Source organism: Magnolia sinica, chromosome 7 (genome assembly GCF_029962835.1).
Source record: "Magnolia sinica isolate HGM2019 chromosome 7, MsV1, whole genome shotgun sequence".
In the NCBI taxonomy this organism is placed as follows: domain Eukaryota; kingdom Viridiplantae; phylum Streptophyta; class Magnoliopsida; order Magnoliales; family Magnoliaceae; genus Magnolia; species Magnolia sinica.
In genome coordinates, this window is record NC_080579.1 from 23,188,158 (window position 1) to 23,210,335 (window position 22,178).

Genomic DNA, 22,178 nt, shown 5'->3' on the forward strand with positions numbered 1-22,178 from the left:
GGAGTTGGTCACTTATCGAGGTTTTTCCTTCGTGAGGATGGCTTCAAAGAGGGAGGTGACGACGACCATTGAGGCATATAACGACAAGATCTATAAGGGAAAGCATCTTGAGTGAAGAAGGCATAGAATGGGCTAGCGATAGCAAATAGGGAGGCAATGAAGATTGGGGTTAGGAAATTGGGGGTTAATAGTAGGGGCAGCTAGAGGCGATAAGGGTTTGGAGAAGGGTAAGGGCTCTAGTAAGGGGGAGGGGCATCGAAGTTCGGGGGCGAGGGGTTTTAGAAGGGGTGGGCATCGGTGAGTTGAACGGAGGGGGAGGATCATATCAAGATTGTCCAGTGGGTAAAGTGGTAAGTAAAGAGTTAGTGAAGGGAATGGTGAGGAAGGGGTTGTGGGTGTTAGGGAAGCTTTAGAAGGGGATGGTGTCGGGGAGGGAGAGAGTAGCAGGCAAGTAGTAAGGGAGGGTCCTCAGTGAGAAAGGTTGAAATCAAAGGAGGAGAGGGATAGAGAGCTCCTTGGGTGTGGCATTAGTGGAATCAAAGTTGAAGAGAGTCAAGGGCAATTAATGCGGCTCAGGCGCATGTGTCACCTGATGTCAGCGGGGAGCAAATGGCATCAATAAAGGCGGGCACATGTCTATTAGATGAAGACCTCCTCAATCGAGAAGAACCAAGCGATGCAACATTTGAAGAGGAGGGGCCATGTGGCCTTATTACAGACAACTAGTATCTAGTGTCGTCCCTGGTGTTAGAGGTGGGCGATCGAGATGGCGACAACTGTCGCTTTCTCTCAACGAAGGACGAAGTGATGCAACCATATGGCGTTTAGGAGGGTCCCAAAGCAGTGGATTCGAAGAGTCACATGTTCTCTTGCATCGTGGATCATGCAATTTCATGAGAGGCACCCCACATGAGGGGTAGAAGAGTATTTCCTCACACAACCTGGTTATTTATTCACCTCCCACATTCAGTATTGTTGCAGTGAGGGGTTTTATTTCTATCCAATAATATTATTTAGGCTTAGAGAGTTGACTCTGATGATGGCTGATGAGGTTTTTAAAGGAGAGATCTCGGCCTAACTTTCTTGCTCGTATGGATGGAGCTTCATCATCAGTTGGAGTGGAGATGGTCCATCCTCAGCAAAGTTGTTTGATAAAGGGAGGCGGAAATGATCTCTAGATTGTTTTGCTTCATACGTCTGAAGATAGCTTTGTGGCAGCAATAGAGGTCTCTCTGATTCAAGCGTTGAAATGATAACCAAGGCTCGAAGTAAGGTGGCTCTGTCTACAAGGATCGAGGTAGGAGAGATTGGAGGGAATCACATTCTAGTGGCTCAAGGAATGGAGTGGGCTACGGAAGCTTTAGGGAAAATCAGAAGACTATTGGGGGTGACTTTTGGGGATTGCAAGGATGATTGCCTGACTTTCTTCCAGACAGTCTGAGAAAGGGGTGCGCAGAAAGAGAGGGAAGTTGCTTTGGCGGGTGAGTTATTTCACCTTGAGGTCTTAGGAAGCTAAAGGCTGTTGAAAGTTCAAAGAATTATGGCGTTAGGCTCAGAGGGTGGGGAAGTGGGGAGAAGGGTGAGAGAGTGGGTCTATGAAGATTATTAGTTGGAGTGAGAGGGGAATGGGCTGCCCCCAAAGAGGGGCTCAGATCAGGGCAATTCGTAGGATATATAAGGCTCAGGTTAAGGTGTGGTGAACAATATCTGGATAAGATCTATGAAGGGAGGGGCAATTAAGAATGTTGTGGGAGCATCAAGAGGCATTTTGGTAGTTTGGAACTTGTTGTTATGGTCTAAAGAAGATAGTTGTGTGGGGGAATTTTCTCTAAATGTGATTTTCCGAGACAGGTTGTCAGGATTCAAATGGGTTTTTTGCTGTGATATCACCCGACCACACTTGATCTTAGGCACTCTTGGGTGGAGTTAGATTTAGTTAGAGCAAGAACAGGGCTTCCGTGGTGCATGGGAGGGGACTTTACGTCCCTAGATTCTGGTTTGAGAAGTCTTCAAGTGGGAACAACGTCTTAAATAGCGTTTAGCGTAGCGTGTGCCCCTATGAAGCGTGAGTTGTAAACTACATAGCACGTAACTTAATCTACACGCTACTTCTAGATTTTTAATGAAGGTTGCGCTTGGTTGTGCCAATTTCATGATATTTTGCACCAAATTAGGCTTATTGATAATGAAATTTTCATGATATTTGGTGCAATCAAGCGCAACCTAAAGTAATAGGAAAGGGTAATGATAAACTATAAAAGTAAAGAAAAAGCAACGAAACTGATTTAATATTTTTACTTATATTATTTAACTAAAAACATTGAAAATATTAACTAATTTTTATTGAAGATTAATGTTGTAGTGAAAAATAACTTGTAATGTGAGCTATATAGAGTATAGCATAGTTTGTGTAGTGCATAGCATATGCAGATTATCTTGTAGCGTATGCTACACGAGACTTAAGCTATTTTCATGAGCTACATGGCATTAAGACTAAGCTACACTACATAGAATAAGTTACACACTATATAGTGTAACTATTTAAAACACTAGATGGCAAAATCAGTTGAAGCATGTTAGCGTTTTCTGATTGGGCATGCATAAATGATTTGGTGGATTTGTCGATGGGGGGTGTCAAATTTACATGGTCCAATGGCCGAGCTCATCCTATTCTCTCCAAGTTAGATCAATTTCTTGGGTCAACCAGCTGGATTGATAAATTCCCCTTATCTAGTTAGCTAGGTTTGCCAAAGCCAATTTTTGACCATTACATAATTATTTCTCCTAGTGGAAATGGAGAACTGGGGTTGAGGCCATTCAAGTTTGAATTAGCCTGGCTCTAGGTGGAGGGGTTTAGGGATTTAGTGAAGTGTTGGTGGGATTCTTGCTAGGGATACCCTCAAGGTCAAATACGATAATTTTTTGAGGGAGGAAATTAAGTGGAAACAACAGTCGAGAGTGTTGTGACTAAAGGAGGGGGATAAAAACACTAAATTCTTTCATGGTGTCATTAGTGCAAAAGCTCATGCTAACAAAATTGAAAGCACTTTGGTGGATGGGGTTCGTGTACAAGGGAAAGCAGAAATGTACGATGTTATAGTGTCCTACTATAAGGATCTTCTATCTAACCCTGAAATTGTGAGACCAAGACGACAACCTAGGATTTGAGGTGTTGTCCGATGATGAGGCTACATCTTTGCAAAGGGCTATCTTGGAGTAGGTAAAAATAGCTAGTTGAGTCCTAATGGCTTTCCTATTTCTTTCTTCTAAATCTTTTGGGAAATGTTAAGGAAGGACATGATGAGTTTCATTTGTGAGTTCTTCGAGAAGGGCAAGCTAGCATCAAAATTTGGAGCTTCCGTTATTGTGCTAATTCCGAAAAAGGAAGGGACCAATTGCCTCCAGGATTTTCGCCTGATCAATCTTATCGGCGCTTCGTGCGATCCTTGCAAAGGATCTTGCTTCTAGGTTTCGGGCTATTCTAGGTCGAATCATCTCAAGGTGCAAAGAGCTTTTTGGGAAGGGAGGGAGATTCTAGATATCCCATTGATTGCTAATGAAATCGTTAATTCACGCCATAAAAGGGGAAAAGGGTAGAGTAGTCTTCTAGCTGGATTTCGAGAAAGCTTATAATCATGTTGATTGGCCATTTCTGGATTACATGTTGGGCTGGATGAGGTGTGGGGTCAATGGAGAAGTTGGATTCAAGAGTGTGTGGGCTCGACCAATTCTCAATTCTCGTCAATGATTATCCCAAAGGTTTCTTTAAATCAACAAGGGGTCTAAGGCAAGGGGATCCACTCTCTCCTTTTCTATTTGTTGTAGTGGTAGAAGCCTTGAGAAAATTGCTTTTAAAATGGGTCGGCGAAGGTCTATTTTATGGCTTCAAGGTGGATAGGGGGGATTTTCGAGTGTTTCATCTTCAATTCACTGGATGACACAATCTAATTCTGTGAGTCGGATGCTTCCTGAGTCGATAATCTTCGGAAAGCTATTTTTTGCTTTGAAATTGTGTCGAGCTTTAAGTCAATCTTCAAAAATCGACAATGTTGGGTATAGGTTGACTAGGGAGGAGGTGTCTTTTCTTACTAGGGTGTTTGGTTGTAGGGTGGAGTCATTCCCATCTACTTATTTGGGTCTTCCCTTGTGTATTAGGAAGGCGAAAAAGAACTTATGGGACCTATCGATTGAAAGATTCAAAATGAAGTTATCAGTTTGGAAGTGTAGGTTGTTGTATTTGGGGAAGAATTGTCCTAATTAAAGTAGCTCCGAAATGGGTGCTTAATAAGTTGGAGAAGCTTAGAAGGGATTTTCTATGGTAAGGAGGGGAAGCCAAGGAAAAATTTCACCTTATGAAATGGGTCAACTTGGCCCATCTCAAAGTATTCATTCACTCGAAACTCATTTGCTTCTATTTCCACTTTCCAACTTGGGGTCTATGAATGAAGCTTTATTGGGGAAATGGATATGGAGTTTTTTTTTTTTTTTTTGGGGGTGAGGGAGTTGGTTCTTCGGAAGGAGGTCATAGATAGAAAATATGGGGCGAATCAGGAGGGGTAATGGCCCAAAAGTGCCTATTTATATAGAGCGTTGAGTGTGGGAGTAGATTTCGAGACTAAAAGAAGTGGGTTTTGGGGTGGGAGATGGGTCAAGGGTGAGATTTTGGAAGGATGTGTGGCTTAGTGATTGGTCTTTGCAAGATCAATATCCAAGGCTAGCTCAAGTAGTCGTGGATCCCGATATATTAGTTAATCACCTACTTTTCTATTCATGAGTCTTTTGGGGTCCAGACCCCATTACGAAGACAGGATCTCCAAGAGGATGAATTTCAGTAATTGTTGGCACTCTTAAATCAATTGTTCGAGGTCTGTATTTCGGAGGGGAATGATTCAGTGAGGTGGCTAAAGGAGAAGACTAAAAAGATCTCAGTGAAGTCATTCTATTCTTTGATCTCAAATGGCTCAAGTGGAGGCGATATAGTGCAGACTCTTTTCCTATAGGCCTATGGAGCCCATGGTGTTCCGTATCAGTTACGATATGGCCGATACGTATAGGTAACGACCATGACCGTTACACAATACAGAGGTGAAAAGGGGCAGTTAGTTTTTTGAGACCGTATCAGCTGTTGCGGTGGCCATAAAGGCCGAAAAACTATCACTTTTTTTCTATTTAAATTCATTTTTCTCATCTTTTTCACTTTTCTCATTCCAAAAACTCTCCTATATCATTTTACAACAGATTTCGACTACTCTTACTATAACTTTTAAGATTAAAATTGTGGATTGAAGTGATTTGAGCGAATAGAATCTCCGAGGGCCTTTTTTTCAAAAAATTGAAAAAGCAATATTCATACCTTTTTCTGATTTCTAGTTCTGATGCTTGATTGTGATGTGTAAACATTAGAGACAATCATATTAAACAATTCACTAGACAGCCCGATACAACACTCTCACCAAAGAGTGGACCGTTACACTACCATAAACATGTTAAAAAAAAAAACTAAATAAATAAATAAATAAAAATGAATACATATTAGAAATATTTACATTATTCTTGATTTTCTAGATATTTTTTTCAGAATTTTTCGGGCAAAAGAAAATTTTCAACCGTTATGGGGGTCGTAACGGTCGTTACGCCCCCATATCAACCGTTATGGCCGATACCTGTATTGGTAATGTTGGTGACCGTTACAGCCACCGTTACTGATACGGAATATGTTGATGGAGCCCCTTCTAAGGTTATGGCTTTTGCATGGCTAGTGGGTTGGAATAGGGTGTTAATGATAGACAATTTGAGGAAGAGGAGCCTTATCATTATTAATGCATGCCTTTTGTGTTAGTAAGGTGAGAGTCGGCATGTCATCTTTTATGCATTGTCCCCTTTCTAGGAAGGTGTCTGATGATGAGGGTGGCATTTATAATTCGAACGCCTCAAGCAACCCTCCATCCAAGCTTACCCGTGGTCGTTCCTTCACTTGATCAATCCGATTGAGACCCTTTCTCTTTATGACTGTAATGATGATTTATGTGATGACATCAACAAAGACTCTTTATCCTCAACACATAACATCTCTCAACTACCCTCTGTGATCCCTACTAATAATGCCCAACATACACCCCCACGACTGTCATACGTAAGTGGCACTTGGAGGGAGAGAGAGAGAGAGAGAGAGAGAGAGAGTGTGTGTGTGTGTGTGTGTGTGTGTGTTCAAGGAGAGGTTGCCCCGAGCCTCCCATCCCTGGCAAAGATGTTTGCCCCTATCCTTTTTCCTTCAGAAAACTCCCTCACTTTTGGACTCGTGGCAATGCATTTATCTTGCCTTTATGGAGCTCAAGTATGTGCAACAATGGCGCCTCCCCCGCTTTCCTGATCCTTCCTCTTCTTTGGTCCTTCAGCTCTCCCCTGTGGGCTCTCTCCCCTCTTCATGGCTCTCTTTCCCTCCCCCCTCCTTGGATTGGGCTATGCTCCCCTTCTCTCCCCTTTCTCATGAGTTTGATGCTTCGTTTCACCAAGGGAGTCCTCCCCCCTTGGACTCCTCGATCATTCTTCAGGTCTCTCCGATTCAGTTCAAGGTAAACCCTCTCTGACTTTGGATCTCCCTTGTGTTTCTTTGTTTCTCATGTTTCTCTTTAATGTGTTGCAATCCCTTTCTTACCAAGGTTTTATGTATTGTTATTGTTTCATGTATTGCAACCATGGGATACGGAAATATGTATTAATATCATAATGTTGTCCGAAGGAGACGTTAGGAAAAAGGTGGAATTTTTCATGAAACTGAACAACTATACATAATAGGTTTCCATTGTATGGGGCCTTAACCATGCACTGTTGGACAAAAACAGTCCAATTATATCTAAAATTACTTCATATCATTCAACTCATACAATACAAGTACTGAAACATAAAAAATACAATTGTAAAATAAAGAGTAAAATATATCCTTTTGCCTCCATCAATGATTTGTATTAGAATCCATGCTAACATGTGGAAAGAAATGAATTTTCTTTAAATTTTCTCTCCTTTGAGCTTTGGCCTATTTCTACACTCGAGTCATGATTTCTCTCTCAAATTCATGATTTGATATGAAACATGCTACAGGAGGTTAGCGTGTTAGAAGAGCATAGTGGCGGCATTCCATGGGAAGTGGAGTGTGGTGGATTAGGTTGCTTGGGAAATGAGTTTTGAGGGGTAGAGGTGAGGAGTCTATGCTGTGGGATGTGCTTGTAGTCGAGTATGGCCTTGATGAGAATGGGTGGGATGTCATAACTGCTTCTATCTGGTGGGGTTCACATATATGGAGCACAATTTATTGCTCCTAGTAAGGCATCTATTCTTCATCAATAATTCACACTTTAGGGCAGGTTCAAGGCCTTCAGGCAGAAGTGTTCGATTCTAGGAAGACAAATGACATGTGCTTGATCCTCTGTCTGAGAAATTTGAAAAATTATTCTCCTAGTTACTAACAAGAGGAAGATGGTGGGTAATACTGTAAGAATGTTGGTGAAGTAGGGGAGTGGGGATTGGTTGGTTTGGGGATGGGATCTCAAAATTTATTGGTAAAATTCTAAGAATGTGAGGATCCCAAATATATATTATTTTCCAGGTTTAGACATGTATTTGATGGTATAGTGGGGTCATTATTTGGTAAGAATGTTGTATGTCAAGCAGTGTCAAGTTGAACCATTGAAAGTTTACCAAATAGGCACTAGTCAAACACAAGTCAAGCATGAATTGGTGGATTAGGGTTCCCGAAATATAAATAGAACAAAAAAATATGGAAAATGAAAAAAAAAAAAAAAAGAAAAGAAAAGAAAAGAAAAAAAAGAAGTGATGGTTTACCCCTTCTTTTGATATTTTCCAAAATGATTCACTCTGCTTTGGTTCATCAATTCCAGCTCAGATTGTGTTTTGATCCTCAAAATAGGCCTAGATCTAGTTTAAAACTAGTTTCTAAGTTCATGGTTGAAGTGAATAAAGTAGAAGAAAAATGAGAGAATTAATAATAATAACTTCCATAATGGGGCCCTCGTGGTTGTATTGGCTTTTAACGGCAATATCGGCCCCTCAATGTTGCCGATACTGGGGCATACAGCCCTTCATAACAAACCGATTCACCCATATTGCATAAAAAGGGGAAACATTTCCTTTACATAATGGCCATTATGTAACCTTTTTTTTTATACCATCCTTTGGAGGTTTGGGGCAAAAGATGACAGCTTGTTGAGGCATACGATATCTTGTAAATCTGGCCCCAATTATGGTGAACAATGCACATGGGAATCTTCACGCATACATGGTCTCGTGGTTCTAGAAAGTTGGTGGTCACAACTGAAGATGAATTCCCTGAGGCAATTGTTGGAAGGATTGGGGACGGCTCTAGAACACAATTTCAGGAAGACGTTTGGTGTGAGAGCAATGTACTTTATCACATTTGTCCTCATCTATATCAGGTGGCCAATGATAAAGTAATATTAGTTTCCTTAACCTATTGTTACAGTCGGGGGTTAAGTAGTTTCGTCTCTGGGTTTAGGATGGTGTCAACGGATGAGGAAATAGTGGGCGTTGTTGGTCTCATGGGCTATCTCAATTGCCAAATTCCAAGAGATGGGGAAATGGATGAGTGGATTTGGAGCCTTGAAAGAAACGGTTCTTTCACTATCAGTTCCTACTCTATACTAGCTAAGTATTTGAATGTTTTCTCTGAAGTTCCCATGGCATTTGTTTTTGCGATGAAGAGAATGTGGATAATGTCTTCATGCACTATGCCCACTCTTATGAAATTTGGTAGAGATTCTTCTGCCTCTTTGAGATGGATTGGGTGGCGCCCTCCTAATGGATGGTGGATCGTCTGCTTTAATGGGGCAGTTTAAGGTAACCCAGGTCCTGTGGGATTGGTGTATTAAGGAATGGCTAGGGTGGAAAAAAAAATGCATGCCTTCTCTGGTCTTGCTAGGATGATTGATTTGACGGAACCAAACTATTAGCACTTAGGGAAGGCTTGAGAATTTTGTTCTTTTTCTTTAGTTAGCTTATTCTTGTAGGACACTCCAAATATATCATTGAATGGCCATGTGTTAAGGGCACTTTGAGCCTTCTATCTTTTTTTTTATGAAGTCCATTAGTGATTATTATTTTTTGACAATTGGATAAATTGCATTTTTTTTAAAAAGGCCAAGGCCAAAATTTCAAATATAAAGATATAAAAAGAAAAACAACACATGCCCCATTGAACGTGATGTAAGGACATTTGATGGCCTAACAATAGATGCATGTATAATCAGGATGACGAGATTCAAATAAATTAATTAATCAACCAAGTGTTTCCAATTAAATGGATTAGGCAAATCTCAACACTGAGATGAGATCATTCCGTTAGGATCATGTCCCTTAGCATAAAATCACATAAAGGGTAAAAAGGGATGACCTAGGGATATGAAGATATCCCATATCTAGCATAAGTCAGTCTACGATCAAGTTTGGATATGATTCTACTGACTAGTCATCCCTCTTTTCTGTTTAAACTAAAAGGGAATGTCCAGAAGAACGAAAGGGATGAAGAATGGAGGGTTCGAGATGAAAAGTATAGATCTTTTGTCGTCAAAAGAAAAGAAGGCAGATTATTCTTACCTTTTCCTGCACCTTGAAAATTTAGAAAGAAGGAAACCTGAAACCGAAGTGGAATCCTCAACACCCAATGGCCAATCCTGAAACCCTAATCTCTTTGATATAAGAAGAAAAAAAAACACTTGAATTCTTATTCATTCTATCAAAATAGGGTTTCTCAGAGTATATATAAGCCATGGAAAAAGTAAAAGTGCACTAAAGCCCCTGAAAACAAAAAAAAAATGATAAAAAAAAACGAAAAAAGTAAGAAGTGCATTAAAGCCCCAGAAACAAGGAAAAGAACAAAAAAAATGCTTAAAACTAAAAACACCCGCACGACAGGGTGTGAAATCCGACCCATGGGCCTGCGATCAGGGTGCGGTCATGCCGCTCCTGCACTCATAGCGCATCAGAAAATGGATCCAATGGACCCAACGTCCATCCACATTAACTCTTCTGCTCTAGTACTTTGTCGGCAACGCCTCCTCCTCTGGTACACTATAAAGGGTGCACCACTGATATCCGCATTAGAATGCAACCCTCAAAAGCTAAGAAACGAAGCAAATACTACACCTCTGTCCACTCCTTCACATTTTGAAAAGCTAACTTAAAGACCTACATTGCTCCGTGCATTTTGTTTTTGAAGCATCGCTCATTTCGTTCCCACCATAAAGCCCAAAGGATCGCTAACATGCCTAATCTCCACACCTTTACCCCTGATTTCCCTAACCCCCCACCATGCCAAGCAATAAGGAATTCCTCTATTGTGTTCAAGGACACCCATATAACCCTAAAGAACTGGGGAAAAAAAAATCCCAAACCTCCCTAGCAAATGCACAATGGAGAAACAAATTATCCACATTTTCTGCATTTTTTAGGCACATTAAGCAAACGTTTGGAAGGATCATGTTCCTCTTGCAGAGATTGTCAACCGTAAGCACTTTATTTTTCCCTACGAGCCAGTGTTCGAAATATCGGTATCGCACCCTTGGGATACAGATACATATCAGTTATCGCACGGGATATATTGTTTGTATCGCATAATTTATCGCACTTTTCGGGAAACATGGGGAAACATTGGGAAAATGATTGAATTTTTCAATGAAACTTCAAGTATTTTTTAAAAAGATCTTAATATACACTTTTAAATCATAACATATAAAAAATAATAATAATTTTTTTTTAAAAAAAAGTGCACACAATAGGTTTACTTTGTATAGGATCCAAAGTTATGCGTTATCTGATTGACCTAAGACAACTATATTAAAATATAATGCATAACATTTATAAATGTATTAAGACGTATATCCACATTGTCCATCTGTTTTGCCAACTTAATTTATGGTACCATCCCAAAAATGAAGTAGATCCAATTATCTACTGGACCATGCCATAGGAAACCATAAGAAACAATGTTGATTGAAGACCCTACCATTAAAACCTTCGTAGGGCTCATCTTAATGTTTTTGTAGTGTTTATTTACCATCCAATCTGTTGATAAGTTCACATGATCTTGGATGAAAGGAAAAAACAAATATATGATTGATCTAGAACTTTTGCAGCCCATTAATAGTCAATCACCACTTTTTCCTTTGGTATGGTCCACTTGATAATTGGATGTGCTTATTTTTTGGATAATAAGCTAAAATAATTTGGCATCTACACTGTTAATTCATTTTGACAAATCATTTTAGGGTATGGGCCAAAAAATGAAACAAATCCAAATCTTAGGCGGACCACACCACACGAAAAAGTGATCATTGAATAGCAACCATTAAAAAAAAAATTTGGGGGCTACATAAGTTTTGGAGCAAGCTAATATTTATGTTTTCCCTTCATCCAGGTCTATTAGACCTTATGAACAAATTGGATGGAAAATAAACATCATGATGGGCCCCAGGAGAGCTTCAACGATGGATATCATTCCCACCACAACTTCCTGTGGTGTGGGCCACTTGAGCCTCATATCTGGCTACATTTTAGGCTCATTCCCTAGAATGACATATCAAAATAGATGGATGATGTAGATAATATATATATATATATATATATATATATATATATATCATGGTGGGCCTTAAAGAGCCCTGACAGGACCATCCATCTCTAGGCTCTTGGTCTGCCCCAATGCGGATTTTCCCTAAAGCCAAGTTATCATGAGAACTTTTTGAGAACTTATCATATGTGATGTGAGTCCAAAATCTAAACGGTCTAAGTGATGCAGCACTCCATGAAACCTTTATGGTTCAACTTTTGCTTTGATCTAAGACTTTGGTGGGCCATTAAAGAAGAAAACATTTTTCTCCCTTGATTTGCATTTTTCTTTGCTACGGCCCACCAGAGTTTTACATCAGGGTAAAATTTGGTCCTTGGGAGTTTCATGGGATGCCGCATCACATGAACCACTCAGATTGGAGGCCCATTACATGTGTGAAAAGATGCCTACGTGCCTCGTGTAGCCGTGCTCGGTAAAAAAGGACGCGGATTAGCTATGACAGGTTGAGTAGCGAGTCTCGCTACTGAAGTGATGTCACCAAGTTATGTGGGTCCTATCATGATGTATGTGTTGTATCCACACCGTCCATCCATTTAGAGAGAACATTTTAGGGCATGATCCAAAGAATTAGGCAGATCCAAAACTATAATGGACCCCACCACAAAAAATAGTGGAGTGAGTTACACCCACCATTGAAACCTTCCTAAGGTCCACCGTGATGTTTATTTGAGATTCAATCTGTTCCTAAGTTAACACAAACATTAAATAAGGTAAAACACAAATATCAGCTTCATTGAAAATTTTTGTGGCCCTTAGAAATTTTTAATGGTGGGCGTCACTCTCTCCACTTTTTTCTGTGGTGGGGTCCACTCGAGCTTTAGATCTGAATCATTCTTTGGCTTATGACCTAAAATGGTCTCTCAAAATGGATGGACGGTGTGGATACAAAACATACATCATGGTGGAACCCACAAAACTTGGTGACGTCACTTCAATAGCGAGTCTGGCTACTCAACCCGTCAGTAGCGAATCTGCACCCGATAAAAAGGGGCTCCGAAGTCATTTTTTTATCGCAGAGACCCTAAAACCCTGAATTCTTCCCCAAATCTCTGAATTTCTCTAGATTTTTTTTTTTGCATTTTCTTCCTAAATCAATTCCGTTTTCAAGTAACAATCTAATAGAAGAAAGAAAAAAAAAGGAATCGAGATTTTCTTTACAGTAACCTACGAATGGTGAGCTTCGATTCAAATGGCCCGCCAAATGCAGCTTCCAATCAGGGCAATCTATTCTACAAGTGCGGAAATCCACCCTATTGAAAGTTTCCCTCTTTTTTTTTCCAATTTTTTCGAAATATTTCTTCCAACATGTTTCATATCGTTGGACTGCGATATCGATAATATCGGCTGATAGTATCAATATTGCGAACATTGCTACGAGCCAACCGAAGGCCGCAAACTTCGTGGGGCACTGTAGTGCCAGAGAAAGGCCGTTGGAGAAAGGCCAATGACTTCAATTCCTGTACTTAACATCCGATAGCAAGACCTAACTAAAAATGAACCTAACTATGTCTTTAACCACGTTATGGAATCCACCTCTGATAACATTGGAGAAGCGGAAGCAAGCATCTGAAGCAATTGAATCAACTCTTTAATCTCCTCATCCCTCAAATTTATCTTAAAATTAGGAGCCCAAGCAACCTCATCTCCCCTAACTAAGTAACAACTACTCACCTTCACCCTCTCTTCTCTAGCTAGCCCAGCTAATAGGGCTGAAAGTAGGGCGGGTTCAACCCGACCAACCCGTGACCGACCCGACATTGAGTTGGGCTCGGGCAGGATGTATCAAGTTTGGCCTCAGGCTTGGGCTATACAAACACCAACACGATAAAATTTTGGTTGTGCTTGGGTTGAGGTCTCGAGTTGCCCGACCCAACCCAAACCAGATCGATATCGAAGTTACTTATTAATTGTAATTGAGTGCAGATCGTTTGTTTTGAAGGCACAAGAAATTCCGGTGCCATCACGTCTCATTGGTGCACGTCATTTCTAATGACTCAAGCTAACAAGATATGCCAGATTTCTCTCCCAAATAGATTGTGTGCTACACAACATGACTTTTAACGTGTGGAACTTCTCTAGTCCCCACAATGATTTGTGTTTTAGATCCACACCGTCCATCAATTTTTACAGATCATTCTAGAGCATGACCCCAAAAATGAGGCACATTCAAAGCTTTAGTGGACCACACCACAAAAAGCAGTAGGGATTGAACAAACTACAGTTGAAACTTTCCTAGGGCCAACCATGAGGTTTATTTTCCATCTGACCTATTCATAAGATCACACATACCTGGAGGAAGTTAAAATACAAATATAGGCTTGATTAAAGCCTTTTGTGGCCCCAAAAAGTTTTCAATGGTAACATCAATTCCTACTGTTTACTGTTTTCAGTGGTGTGGTCCACTTTAGCTTTGGATTTGCATTTTTTTTTTTGGGCTCATTTCCTAGAATGATCTAAAAATTTAGATGGACGGTGTGGATTCAAGAAATACATTATTGTGGGGCTCACGTAAATTTCTTATGTTAAGAAATTATGTTGCTTGTTGTGTGGTGCAGGGGAGTGGATTAGGTGAGACCCCGGCCTCACCCAAGACTTTGCAGCCCTTACCATGGGGCCCACCTTGATGTGTGTATTTTATATCGACTCCGTCCATCCGTTTTTTCGTATCATTTCATAGCATGATCCCAAAAATTAAGAAGATCCAATTATTAGTTGGACTATAGTCCAGGAAACAGTGGTGATTGGACACCCTACCATTAAACACTTCTTAGGGTGCAAATTAATGTTTCCGTAGATTTTATTTGCCATTCAATCTGTTGATAAGTTCACAAAAGCTTGGACGAAGGGAAAAAAACAAATATCAGCTTGATCCAAAACTTTTGTGGCCCATTAATGGTCAATCACCATTGTTTCCTATGGCATGGTCCACCTAATAATTCAATCTGCTTCATTTTTTGCATAATACCCTAAAATGATCTCGGAAAAAGGATGGACATGTATTGAAATAACTACATATATATTTAATGAAATCATAGGTACAAAAAGTAAGATGTGTATTTAAATATAATAGACTAATGTAATAATGAAAATATTAGCATGTATCCACCCGACCGAGCCCGCTTGGGTTGGGTTGAGGTATAGGAACCTTGGGTTGGCCTAGGGTTGAGCACCAACCTGACCCAACCCGCCCGACTTTCAACCCTACCTGCTAATAATGGAAACCTCTCCCCCAGTTTCACATCTCCCACCCACCTATCCTCCCAAGACCTAAATCTCTTTCCATCCCCTAGATGGAAACCGATACCCTCCCAAACTCTCTCTTTCTATGACGCAACCAATTTTCGCTAAAAAGAAGATTGATACAATGAAGAAGCCTTTGTCCACTACCCCCCTTCTTGTACTCCATATTTCCTCGCTATGACCTCCCTCCATATAGCCTCTCCCTCCGACCCAAATCTCCAAACCCATTTCGAACTAGATGCATCTCTTCTAACTTAGAAATTCCCCCCCTCCCTGATCTATGACAAACCTCTTCTCATTTCATGAGATAGAATTTTTATTTTTCTGCCGCTCCTTCCCATAGAAAATCCCTTCTCCCTCACCTAGACTTCCACTTAGACATCTTTGTCTTACATCTTTCTATAACTTTGTCCCACATGTGCTTCACCGGCCTCCCTATACATAACAGTAGGATCAAATACATTGTCAGAAAAGAAGCTTCCCTATAACCAAGAACCATTGTGAAATCCTATACTTCTTCTTTAGAAATCCCTATTCCCAAAATCTCACTTTTGAAAATATAAACCTTCAACCCCGACACCACCTTGAAACTGACTATTATCGATCGAAGATTTTCCACCAAAAAAAAAAAAATCATCTGCTTTACACAGTAAAAGGGTGCCATCTGCATAATGAATATGAGAGATCTGAAAATTTGCATTATCCACCCAGATGCCTCTAACCAAACCAACCTGCACGCCTTTGTCGATCATTCATGATTCAACCACATCAAACTGTTGATGGTCCAAAGGGTTCCACCATATGAGACTTTTTTTTGAGAGATCCCACCACATGCCACATTCTAAAAAATTTTTAAAAAAATAAATAAATATTTTTTTTTAAAAGGACATAATTTGCGGTGTTGCTAGCCATGATGCTGCAAATGGATGTGATGACAGTGTGGAGGGCACATCTTTTCACACGGCTGTCTTTTAAGGTCTTTAGTTTGAGGGCAGCTATTCTATGAATTTTGTGGGATTTTGACATTTTGTCCCTCAAAATATGATCTGAAAATAAGCAACAAATATTAATTTTTGGGGGATTTGCTAGTTAGGATTTATATTGATGTAACCAAGAAGGGTGTCAGAAATAAGAAGTAGAATGGTATTTTTTTTTAAAGGTTTAATAGCGATTCTATCTTGTTGACTGTAATCAACATGTTGATTCTAATTATCCTTGTAATAGACTATTAGATAGCGCTTGATTGTCAACCTATGTAATAGTCTATTACATTGCACCTGTGGAAGTTTTATGCTCTCGTTGCCAATTCCCAGCTCAGATGAAAAAGGAGGGTTGCGTCAGGTTGGCAGCCGGTGTCAAACTTATGCCAAAACCTCCAACATGTATTTGAACAATATGATAGATATGGCCCTTGATAGAGTGGAATGACGGAAAAGGATTCAGGTATTCAAACAATATGATAGATATTTCCCTTGTGTCAGGTTGGCAGACGATGATGATGTCTAAGTGTGATTCTCATCCTTTTGAGGAGTGATTTCTCACCTTTTCTCATTGTTTTTGTTGTTGTTGTTGTTGTTGTGTGTGTGTGTGTGTTTTTTGTTTTTTTTTTGTTGCTGCTGCAATTTTTTCCCACGTCAAGGTGAGGACTGATTCCTCACCCTTTCTCCGTGTTTCTCCTTGTTTCTTTTAGTGATTCAACCACATCAAACTGTTAATGACACATTATTCAAATGGAAAAATAAAAAATAAAGAGAGAGAGAGAGAGAGAGAGAGAGAGAGAGAGAGAGAGATATAATTTGCAGTTTTGGTAACCATGATGCGGCAAATGGACATGCTGATAGTGCGGAGAGCATTTCTTTTCACTCGGCTGTCTGTTATGATCATCTTTAGTTTGAGGGTGGCTATCCTACGCATTTTGTGAGCTTTGATCATTTCGTCCCTCAAAATACTATAAAAAAATAAGCAACATTGGGTTTTTCTGGTTAGGATTTTTATATGAAATCAAGGGTTGTGGTTAGATAAAATTGACAGTCGTGATATTGTAGAGAATATAGGTTTTCGTCTCTGATATTTAGCTATCATATTGTCATATTGATGTAACCAAGAAGGGTGTCGGAAATAAGTAGGATGGTATTTTTGTTTTTTTAAAGGTTTAAGAGGGATTCTAACTTGTTGACTGTAATCAACCTATGTAATATAGACTATAAAGTAGTTCTTGAATGTAATCAATCTATGTAAGAGTCCATAACATTGTGCCTGTGGGAGTTTTATGCTCTCATTGCTGGTCCCCAGCCTGGATAGAGGAGGGTTGCATCAGGTTGGCAGCCGGCGTCAAACTTTTGCCTAAACTTCCAACATGAATCCTAACAATATGACATTCCAAACTCATGCTAGGCTGTAGATATGGCCCTTTGTAGAGTGGAATGGTGGAAAAGGATTCATGTAGCTGACCCCAATTAGTTGGGATAAGGCTTAGATGATAATTTTTAAGAGTGATTTTTCAAACTTTTGAGGAGTGGTTCCTCACCTTTTCTCCTTGTTTCTTTTTTGTTGCTGCATTTTTTCCCACCATTTGTGCTGCATCAGTTGTCTTATGTGTTAAACAATTGCTTTGCCCATGTTGGAGGCAATGTTTTAAATATCGACAATATTGGCAGATATATCCCACAATACATCTTGTATAGCACGTGTGATACGAAATGCACAGGTAGTGCTGATATATCCTGCATGTTCAATCAAGTGAGCATTTTCAATTTTCCATCCTTTTTTTTTTTTTTTTTGAAATTATGTTAAATCAATGTCAAATGTTTATAAATCCATTGGTTCTTCATTTTTTGCATGAAAAATCATGGAGTTAAAGCTTTGATTTTGATATCCATTGGTTCTTCATGTTCTCCATGTCTTTTTCAAAAATTTTAATCAACTATCAATTGAGACTAATTTCGAAGTATCTAGGAGTATTTGAAATGTTCGTCACATACACTCTAATTTCGAAATTTGAGTGTATTGGTCCGATTTGGGGAAAATTAGGGAAAATTCTAAATTTCCTCAAGGATGCATTAGTTCATTCAAATAACGCATAGCTTAGGGACCTATACAAAGGAAACATATTATGTACAGATCTTTTTTGAGATGTTATGATTTAAAAGTGTGTATTAAGGTCTTTTTAACAATCCCTAAAATTTCATTGAAAAATTCAACCATTTTCTCCATGTTTCCCAAAAAGTGCAATAAATTATCTGATACAACGATATATCACGTGCGATAACCGATACGTATTTGTATCCCAAGGATGCAATACGTAACGCGATACGATATTTTGAACACTGGTTGGAGGAGAGGTGAATGATTTTTCTGATGTTTTAGCCAGTGGTGGTTTCTCTAGGCTTAATCTTTGTACTCAGGTCTTGTTCCCATCCATTGATGCATCATGTATGTTCGCCATTGGTACATCATCTATGTTGTTTGGGTGGCGTGGCGGAAAGTTTTTCATTCTACCCATTGAATTCTTTGACCACAAAGTCTTAGTCTTGAACCTCAATGAAAGCATCTAAAAGTTGAACATTGTTGGATCGAAACACTCAAAACCTTGTGAACCCAGATGCAATCATGTAAGAGAACACTAAACCCCATGGTTCTAAATATCTGTTATGGTGCGTCTGTACTGGCCATTGTTCGAAATATCCCTGATGACAATGGTAGTATTAGAAATTCCAAGTATCGGCGATGTATCACTAAGTATCGTCAATGTATGAATATTGTCAATATATCGCCAATATTTTCGACTGTGTAAATTCCTGGTGTCACTTGTATTGTGAATGTATCACCAATATTTTTGCCTATGTAAATTCCACGTGTCGCTTGTATCGCCAGTGTATTGGCGATATTTTTGATAATATCACCAATGTATCGATATCGCCAAAAATCTGTTTATTAAAAAAAAAAAAAAACCTTTATTTCAATTTTTTTTTATAGGCGCATGATTGTATGCAGTATTCAATTTGTCAATGCTAATATCTTTAATGTCGCGATATTATCATTATCACAGCATAGACAATATTGAGACCACAATCTGTCTTTTCCTTTCTAGTAGATGATTTTTCAGCGAAATATCATGTGATTCTGAAATATCGATGTATGTTTGGATGGAAGGTTGGTAGGTTGGATGGATAGATAGGATGGTTGAACGGATAGATGAGATGGATGGAATGTTTGGATTGATTTCTTACGAAAGTGCATGCTTTTAGGCCCCCATTAAATGGAAACTTATTATATATGCATTCTTTTTACAATTTTTTATACCTAAATATGCAAATATGCGTATTTTAGCATCTCCTAAAGCTTCACGGAAAATTCCATCGTTTTGCTCATGTTTCCCCGCATTTCCAGTTATCAACGATATTATCGACAATATGAATATTGTTTCCGTATCCTTGGCTAGCAAAACTTGTGTCGAAGCCAGTACTTGGAACATTAGTAATGGCCCACCCCAATATGTAGTACAGGGGTGAGCCAGTCCATTTCAAATTTAAGCCAATTTTGGAGATCAAAACACAACATTTGAGTGATATTAGATGAATAGAAGTGGAATGAATCGTTATGGGAACAATTAGGAGGGGAAACTATTCACTTCTTCTTTTTTTTTGTTTTCTTTTTGTTGTATTTGAATATAATGAGCGCTTATATTTATCAAATAATGATTGATTTGTGTTTCATTAGGGCCTATTTAGTTGATTTTCAGCAGGGCAAGCCCACAGACAAAATCGTTATCAAAGAATGACCACTGAATTCATGTAAAAAACATAGGAGCAATAGATTCTAGTGTTTTACAAATTTTAATCCTATTTTCCTGGTAACTGTATCGACAGTCCAAATATGCTTGACCCAAGAATATCTCCAATAAGCTGTGTACCAGTGGGGCTCTATGGTTTTGTGATCCAAATTCCAAATAACTGTTATGATTGGTTGCACTGAGAATGACCCATGCACCAAATACTGCCAGATGGGAAAATCCCAACCCTTCAATTGGCAACCACCAAATAGAGGATTAAGAAAGAAAACACAGCATTTCCTCACATTCAACTGACGAAGGCCAAAGATTTTATGGCTAGATTCTTCTAATCTTGGGGAATTGGGTGCATGGGCTATCATCTTATCAACAATTCTAATCACTGGACTGTGGACCCCACTCCTAACTGAAAATCCGAGCAGACTGCAGATATTATTCTCAGTTGGAGCATCTTGTAATGCATCAAACCTAGCATCTTGAGAAATGTTCTTTTGGTAATGATCCTTTTACTGGATTCTCTGACATTGCATGGTTCTTCATCTTACCTAGGGCTGCCAGCGAAATGCCAACCAGCTTCAGTGATGATGAAACCACTGGCACTGGCTCATCTATGGACTAAAGAGAATACGGGCAGTCTAGTTCATAGAATGCAAACTATATCTTGAGTCAAGAGTGGGGGGAGCCTTGATGAGTGGGCCACGTCAAAACCAGATGAAACAATAAGAGACTGGGAGATGGTATTGGAAGACCCGACTGCCGCATCATAGTAACAGTCTTGCAGTTTGGCATCAAAACATCAAAATGGCTACCTCAGGCATTTTGGAAGTATGGGTAACGGATTGAGAGAATTGAAAGCTGCATTTCCACCTTCACGAAATCGCAGCTATTGGAGAGCTTATGCTGGTGCGTTTCACTGCATCCCCGCCCTTCTCGCACTGTTAATAGAGATGTATATAGCATGCATTTGAACTGCAGAAATGCAGTGGAGGATATGCCTCTGTACTTTGGTACCCATTGGGGCACTAAGGCGATTGGAAGATATGGCAAATCAATTCTCTACCTGTAAGTTTATATTCTTGTATTTTATTTTTTTTTCCTCTGAAAACAAGAATGAATTTTGTTTATGTAGAGAGGGATCATAGGATTCTTGACCTGAGGATGTATCCTCTATTCTTAAGCTTTCAGTCTGTACAAGTGTGGCTCCAGACCATTGCCGTATCCAGTCCCACTAATGAATGGGCAATGCCAAAAAAATTCCCTGATTGGGAGATCCTAGCTACCAATATTGTGCATTTCTTCAATTGGATGTGGATTATTGCAGTAATTCTCTTATAGCTGTCCATTTGCAGACTGCAAACTGAAAGGACAAGGTGGTCCGGTCCTGTCATTGAGGTTTTGGAGCTTGGTCCGTCCATCAAACCAACGGTCTAGATTTGTGCCCCACTTGTACAAATTGAATACCCGAGCATTATTTTGTATATCCTCAGGTTGGAGATCGTATAATTCCTCTTCTATCAATCTTAAGAAGATGAACTATGGCATCCTTTTGTCATGGCCTAAGTGCTTCTCCAAGCAGTAGACTGTTCAGAGCAAGGTTGGCAAACTTGGGACTCGGACTCAACTCGGCTGGCCCACAAAACTTCTCGAGCGGGTCAGTGTGGTAATTTGGATGAGTTGGTTCTTCTTTTTTTTTCTAATTAAATAAATTGAAATTATAAAAATTATAAATGGATTTTAAAATTCTTAATAAATTCACTAGTAATGTTTAGTACTTTGATTAATGAGAAATGGTTTAGTGCACTAAGTGTATGGGAACCTTTCCATGCACCTAGTTGGGTTGGGACTTGTTGCCATCCATATATCATCTATCTGGACCATCCATTATTCCAGCTGTTTCCTGTGGTGTGGTCCACTTGAGCTTTGGATATGCTTCAATTTTAAGCTCACGTCATAAAATGATATGGAAAAACAGATGGACGGTGTATATAAAACACATACATCGATGGTGGGCCTCACAGAATTTACTTGGTACATTTAAGTGTACTAAGTAATTATTCACGATGCAATTCCAAATGAAAGTTGCTAATTCTCAAAGATCAGTTATACAAGTGTTTACACTTATTCTAGAGCAGTCCACGCGGTTTAATAGAATGCTGCCACGTGTTGGCACTATGCATAAATGACAGATGAAATCTTACTTGCGCCTCAAGAATATCTTCCAACCCCACTTCCTTCGGTGACATGCAACCTGCCAAATTCAAAATAGCTTAAATCCGCATGCACATGTGTGATTGAGAAAAGCAAGACATTGCCTACAGGACATATGGTCATCGCACAAGTGGCACATGCAGTCAAACTACATACTCAAGAAGCTTATAAAGCATCACCAAGACTAAAAATCTTGTGGTACAGGATACACGCATGGCAAGGTTGTCTCACACAATCATGTTAAAAAGAAAAAATTTTAGAGATGAATGTTGCTTTTGTAAA

General features: G+C 39.4%; 1 protein-coding gene across 4 annotated transcripts in view; it reads left to right on the forward strand.

Annotated features, from left to right (window-relative positions):
- Positions 1-20,747, forward strand: part of LOC131251212 (homeobox-DDT domain protein RLT2) — a 66,656-nt gene extending 45,909 nt beyond the window's left edge. For 3 of the 4 annotated variants that reach the window (XM_058251802.1, XM_058251800.1, XM_058251799.1), the window contains exon 8: positions 20,238-20,747. In XM_058251802.1, the coding sequence (XP_058107785.1) occupies positions 20,238-20,307 (70 nt within the window). In that variant the 3' untranslated portion in view covers positions 20,308-20,747. Of the gene's footprint in view, positions 1-19,288; positions 19,613-20,237 lie in introns of those variants that run through there. The other variant, XM_058251801.1, reaches the window with a different exon arrangement.
- The last annotated feature ends 1,431 nt before the right edge of the window (positions 20,748-22,178 follow it).